This window comes from Barbus barbus (genome assembly GCF_936440315.1).
Source record: "Barbus barbus genome assembly, chromosome: 16".
In the NCBI taxonomy this organism is placed as follows: domain Eukaryota; kingdom Metazoa; phylum Chordata; class Actinopteri; order Cypriniformes; family Cyprinidae; genus Barbus; species Barbus barbus.
Genome location: NC_136744.1, coordinates 19,361,839 through 19,369,103, shown reverse-complemented (window position 1 = coordinate 19,369,103; position 7,265 = coordinate 19,361,839). Strand labels below are relative to the sequence as shown.

At 34.9% G+C, this 7,265-nt stretch overlaps 1 protein-coding gene across 1 annotated transcript; it reads left to right on the top strand.

Moving 5' to 3' along the window:
• The first annotated feature begins 763 nt into the window (after window positions 1-763).
• LOC306882789 (transmembrane protein 72-like) lies at window positions 764-5,970 on the top strand. The gene is made up of 5 exons (XM_079437677.1): window positions 764-1,014; window positions 2,092-2,158; window positions 3,746-3,817; window positions 3,947-4,086; window positions 4,380-5,970. Exons 1-5 carry the CDS (start codon window positions 945-947, stop codon window positions 4,766-4,768), a joined length of 738 nt encoding a protein of 245 aa, XP_079293803.1. The 5' UTR covers window positions 764-944; the 3' UTR covers window positions 4,769-5,970.
• The last annotated feature ends 1,295 nt before the right edge of the window (window positions 5,971-7,265 follow it).

Sequence of the window (7,265 nt, the reverse complement as noted above, 5' to 3'; positions counted from 1 at the left end):
GTTTCAAGTAATGCCAAAGTTATGTGGCTTGAAATCCTAGCAATACTGTAGTCACATGCGATCACATTTAATTAGATGGACCCTTACTGTGCCATGCCATCATGCGGGCGCATTGTGGTTCTAATCAATTGTGATCTGTTATGACTGAGAAAAGTCTGACCTTTGACACAGGTAACTAAAGACCGGAAGAGATGGTGTCTGTTCAGTGCGTCTGCTGGAGAATGATTAACATCTGTCTTGTTTCAGGATTGGACTATGAAAGTACTGCTGCTTTCTCTACCATTAATCATCTGGTTCAGGACAGGGCTTATCGAGTAGACATTTGAGACTCCCTCCATGTACATTTATTTTGTAAAAACACATCTGACCTTGGGCAAGGTCATTTTTGATTGATTGGCTGATTGGCTGAAGGTAATTTAATTTGAATATGTCCCTCAGCAGCTGTAAAGGGATGGAGGGTGGAATACCTCCTCATGAAGGTCACACTGCTCATAACTTGTAAATGTCCTGTAACAGGCTTGTGTGCAGAAGTGTGCTGTTATGTGTGTGTGTGTGTGTGTGTGTGTGTGTGTGTGTGAGAGAGAGAGAGTTTTCCCTCAGGAAACATGCCTTATTTGTGCTCTATGCTAGTACCTATTCAGGTAATCTTTAACTGTAAAGTTTTTTATTGTTTGGTCTCCTCACCTTGAGTAGAGGTGGAATGCAGCAGGAACAAGCAGAGGGTGGTCAGTGTTTGGGTTTTAGTTTCTATGTTAGGCTGATTACTAGGGTAAAATCTGCACTGGGACGCCCTCCTGTTTAGGCGAGGAGATTTCTAACCATGGCACTGCCGTCCTTGCACAAAGTTTTGACTTCTTCTCGAAACTAGTAATATATGAAATATCAATAGAGAACTTTAACTATCAACAAATGTTCTAAAGGAAAAAAACCTTTTGATTTTGGCCATGAAGAGCTCAGCTTTGTGGGTTATAGTGGAATGTGCCAGCAGAGTTCTTGGCATCTCGACTGCTGCAGGTAGGACTGTGTCTTTGCTGTTCTTTTGTAGGCCATTGTTTCACTGAAAGTGCTATACATAATCTTCAAATATAAAAAAATATCTTTTATCAAGGAACATGCATTAGTAGTCAATGTTTTACCCCGTGATTGAAGTGTAGATTTTGTGTTCCTTACCCAACATAACCTGCTTTAAAATGAGGGAAATAAAGGCAGATTTTTTCCATTGTTTAGGTAATGACTCATTTAATTTGAAATAGAGCATAAATGTATACAAAAAAAAAAAAGGGATGTATTACATATAAATGAAATTCCTATGTCAAGTCCAACAAGTATAACCACTGTTATATGTTACTGAAATCATTCCCCAAATGTTTTAAACCAATAATAAACAAATACCATATTAACAAATTAATTTTTCTTTTAAAAATTAATAATAAAAAATGGTTGAGACTGTTCAAGTATTAGATCCATATTAACCCACAATGCTTAGCTTGTGAAATGATTTTGCTTGCTTTGTTAATGTTCTAGGAATTATTAGAAATTTTAAAAAATCTAATTTTTATGATGTGGATTAATATGAGTAAAACTAAAAGGTGTTAAACACATTATAAGAATACTAAGAGTAATACTTTTTGGTAATACAAAAAATGCTTTTGAAGTATTTAATTCACAAATCTCAAGTAAATGTTTCAAATGTGCTTAAGGAATTATCCGATTTGCCATAGACTTTGCATTGCACAATTCTCTCATACTGAATAACATGTATTTTATTCAGTTTTATTTATATTTGGTTTACATTTGTACGTTGTTTTCAAAACCAGCACAACAATACTGACCTTAGGTTAAATTGGCCCAGAAGTGCTGTGTGGCAAATCTGACATCTAGTGGCCACAATCAAAATTTTGCATTCCATTTTTCCAGGTTTTCCTGGTATTCAACTGTTAAAAAGTGTGTGTATATGTATTATATTTAAAACACAGTGATTATTTTATTTTTCAGTTAACACCATATGCTTCAGAATATTGCTTTTATTTGTATTGATTGTGATTTCTGCAGGTTAAGTTTAATGTAGGCGCTGTGTGTTTGTTTCATCAGTGCTTTGTGCAGTAGGTGTAGAGACTCAGCGACAGGGGGAGTTCAACAGCTTGGCAGTCTATCTCCTGTGAGTATCAAAATGAGCTGCTGTGGGAGGTGTAGGACCTTGTTATCCACTCTCAGACAAAGAAGGCGCAAAAGCTGTCACTGGGGAAATCAATTTTCAAAAGGTACATCTTTGTATCTAAAGGGTGTATATTAGTATCTTAAAGGTACATATTGATACCTAAAGTGTGTATTAGTTCCTAAACGGTAATAGTACCTGAGAGGAATACATGTTAGTACCTTTTGAAAGTGTACCACCCCAGTGTCAGCTTTTTTTTTTTTTTTTTTTTAATGATGTTTTATTAACAAAGTTCGGGAGGAGCACGTCAGATACTTGGCCTAATTAACACGAGGACCTCACTCAAGTTAATAAACACCATGAGGTATAAATACAGCACTTACCTCTATCCATTGACAGTTTATCAGCATCCCTCCACCGCCCCATCTCCTCACTCCAAGTTCTAATTACTTGGAGGGGGGGCCTTCAGATCAGATTTTTTTATTATTATTATTTTATTTTTATTTTTTTCCTGCAGTGAGCAAATAAGCCACAGTGATTTTTTTTTTCCAGTTTATTATTCTGCATTTGCAATGAATGTACTAATGTAAAATTATTAATAGTAATAAATGTTTATTAATATTTTCAATGAGTTGTTATTTTTTATAGTTTCTGGGTTTTTAATTTTAGGTAAATGCTAGAATTGTTTTGTCTGTTTTTGTAATTTTTATTATTTTAGTACTTTGACTTCAAATATAAATATACATTTGAAAAGTTTTTATTTCAGTTTCAAAGCATTTATTCCAAGAATTATGGCTATAGTTTTAGTTAACAACAATGGTTCAGGTACTTTTACCATTTAATTGTAAGAATCCACCTATTATGCACATCTGGGTCAGTCCTAGTGTTGACTTTGGCCAGAGTTATCATTGCTTTTGGTGCCACTCATCGGGTGGTGTAAGCATCCGAAAGGAATCATTATAAGTTACACAAACAAACAGGCGACGGCTCATCACCCTTAGGAACCCGGTCACTGAAGGCCATAGTCATTCCATTTCTAACTATAGCAGGCAATACAGTAGCGCCTCTTGGGAATTACACACAGATGGAGGCAAATGGGCCTCTTGTCCCAGATTATCTGATCTTTCCGGGCTCACGGCCAAACCGGAGAGATTCTGCATGAACAACAGGGAGATATTTTCATCGGGATTAAACATAAAGTGGCTGTTCACATGCATGAACACCAGAATACCATAAACAGCCAGGAGGTTTATGGTCAAGTAACCGCTAAATGGTAATGAATATCTAACATTAGTCCATGTTCACGGTCCATTTTACTTTATTGTGGTGAGAATTAGGATTTTAAATGAGAAAACTTGTAAGGAAGGACTTAATTTTATTCTTAGGAATTGATTAGACTGTGAAAAGTTGGAGTTACATTTGAATCGTTCATAATAAAACCAAGAATATGTATTAATAAAGTAAACAGAGTACATTTGGATTTCGTATGTTTTGGTATCTCTGATTGCACTATTTGTACTGTTTTTTTTACTAACAAAAAGTTAGGTATTTTATAAACCACTGCTTTACTTCTGTTTGAATTCTCTGCAGGCTTTCCTCGGTGGTGATCATGATTTTTGAAGTTGCCTATTTCATTGACGCTCTGTTGGCAATGTGCCTTCCGTATGTTCAATCAAATTATAAAAGAATCATGTACTTGTGCTTATGTCATCATCTGTGGTATTATTGCGATTTTAATCAATGCATTATAGTAATTTATATCTGTTGTTTTGTTTTTTTTTTTGCTTGGAGTTGTCCACCCACATGGAAAATTTTTGTTCTTTGGAAGAAGATGGCCAATGTTGGGGGTTTTCAGAAGTTTCTATACTACACAATGATGTCTTTGATGTGTTTCCTGCATCCAGTGCTTGTATGGCATGCTGTAATACCAGGTGCTTCACTTTACATAATTTATATATTTAAAAAGTAAATAAATACATTATACATTTAACAAAATGATAAGCATTATTGCAAAACAATTTAAATAGGTAAATATCTACTTATTTCTGCCAATGAATACACTAGCATATAAATCAATTCATTTGGACTTTGTGAGATCTATAAGAAGTATTATTTTTTTTAAAGATTTTGATTGGGAGTCGTCTGTAAAAATACCCCCCCAAACATATTATGGACAGACATAAATGTTAAAATTAATTTAAACACTTTGTCTGATTCTTTACAGGAATTATGCTGATAGTGACTGGATTCTTTAACTTCATACTGAGCAAAAAGAAGAAGTCAGATCCGCCTAAAGAGCCCAGGTCATCGTATAGAGACCCGGCTCTGTCTTCTGTCTGTGTCACAGACAGGGAGGAAGCTGAACACACATTCTCTTTCTTCCATGTCATTTCAGGCAAAAGAGCATCTTTTTTTCCTAGCAATAGCCGACTGCATTGCCCCACAGACAGGGCTCAGACAGTGAAGAATACCCAACGAATGAACAGGAAAACAGACACAAGAAATGTACACTTCATTGAGAGTCTCAGACATAATGATAGTGATTTGGAAGAATACCATGAAGTGGAACCAGAGGATACCATGTCAGATAAAGCACCAATGATTAGACTGTAAACGTGAGAGGTCATAGTGTTATAAATCATTTTAGGCATGAGGTGCTAGGTACGATGTTACACATACCTCTACTCAAAATCTGACCAATTATTCAAAGAATGAAAATTATTTTTCTTTGTTCACTTATTTGTGTGATGGCAAAGCTGAATTTTCAGCAGTTATTACTCCAGTCTTCAGTGTCACATGATCCTTCAGAAATCATTCTAATATGGTGAATTGTTGCTCAAGTAATATTTATTATTATCAATGTTGAAACATTGAAAATGTTGTTCTGTGCATTTTTGTGGAAACCATGATTTTTTCCCCCACATGACTAATGGATAAAGTTTAAAAGAATAGCATTTATTTGAAACAAATATAATTTTTTAAACAATATAAAAGGCTTTAATGTCACTTTTGGTAAATTTAATGCATCCTTGCTGAACAATGAAATTGTATATACAAAAATTATTTTTTTACACAGTTTTTTTTTTCTTCACCAAATGGCAATCATCTCTATTGTAAAACAATCACCAGCAGATCAAAAGCAAATACACAGAAAAAATATCAAGTAACCTAAAAAAAAATCTTTATGTAGTGACATCTAAATTAACTGGTTTTATTAAAGTGTAATGTAATATCACTGAATCAACGTGAATGATTTTTTTTTTAAATATATGCTCACAGTCTTTAACATCTTTCTTTTACAAGATTGAGGTCCTGAAACAACCTTTAAACACTGTCAGCTAAAGAGTTGCTTTTTATTCCAGTCTGTAACCTTAAGCCTGGATCTCCTGCATCCAGTCTCCATATGTCAATACAATTAAGAGAGTCCATTCATCATACTGACCCAGACGAGAGGGTTTTCAGCCTAAAGACTGGACAGCAACCCCCCAGGCATTATTCCTCTCCATTAACCTGTATAGATGACTTCAACATCCTGAATACTTGAGTATGCTGCGTTCGTGTGTTGTTCTTTTTGTGCTTCATTGAAAAATATTCAATCACACATTAAATCAATTATTTGCACTTATGTTGTGAGTCTAACCATGTTAATCAAATAGTTCCAGTGTTTTACTGTTATTTGTTAATGGAGAGTCACATATGGGCACTGTTCAAAAGAACTGGAGTGAAAAATCTATGAGCATCAGTGGGTCAGGCAACAATGCTTTCTGTACCAATAACGAGAATGACAGATGCAAATAAACCCATTAAATCATCATACAGCAAATCTTCCTTGATCTTCTTTGGCTTAAAAATGCCCCTTAATAGCTCAAAATGATCTAATACAAAATAAAGACAGTGAGCAATACCCATAAGCCCTTGTACTTGGATGATGTAAATAACTATACATTAGAATTCACAAATAACACTTTTATTTTGTTGTTTTAGAGATGTTTTAGGTCACTAGGATAATTAATGTTCCCTTTAGTGAACATTACTGTTCAATACTATTCATTTGTCTCCACACAGATGAATAGCAGAAGTGGAGTTTAATGTGTACTTCTGTGGGAAGTTAAGTTATTCAATGTTTGGTTGAGAATCATAATTTCCTGTTCGTATTTAACATTATAATATTATCTTCTCTAAATTTAAGCCAATTCAAATGAAGTCGAAACTGATATTTTAACACAAATTTGAGGTCATTATACTTGCAGCTAGCCAAAAATTATATTTACCCTCATGTTGTTCCTTTTTTGAGGAACATAAAATATATATATTTTTTATTTACAACAGATGTCAGTGGTCATCAAACTGTTTTGGTTACCAAGCACTATTTTTCAGTATATGGGAAAGAAAGTCATAAAGGTTTTGAACAACATATGTTTGCCAAATGATGACAGAATTGTCATTTTTGGGTGAACAATCCCTTTAAATTCCCTGTTAAGTTCACACTGAAATATTTGGAGTATTTAAATAGGGTTTACAGTTTTATGTATTCACTTTGTTTCTAAATTGATAAAAAGTTCCCTAATTTGGCAAGTGCCGTCGATATAATAAAACAAATCTGTCTTCCCATGGGGGAAGTGCCTTGGCCGCTCAAAGCATCTACTTCCTCAAATATTTTATCCGATCTTTCCGTGTCATATTTTCCTAGATGGTATTCTCAGACTGAGCTAAAAACAGGACGCTCGTGTGCCCCAGTTATCAGACTGAAAGAAACTATCTAGCGTTGCATTTACCGCATACTTAAGTGTTAATCCTTACACATTTTATATTAACTGAAGCTTTAAATGATTAAAATCCTACAGCTTAATGAAGTTGTAATATGACAGGTGGACCGAATGCAATTTAACGGTAACCTTTCATTTGCAGCTTAATTGTCTCGTGGTTATCGCAAGACTAGTGATAATTATCTCACAGACATGCTAATAATGGTGTGAACGCTGAACGGTCCCGGCGTTTCCCAGGGCAACCGCAGAAGACTCCCGCCCACGGACGTCTCTGATTGGCTCTTGTACTCAGCGGAGTATAGGATTGGTTTAGACAGCTGCCAGTCTTCTGAACGCGTAGCGTT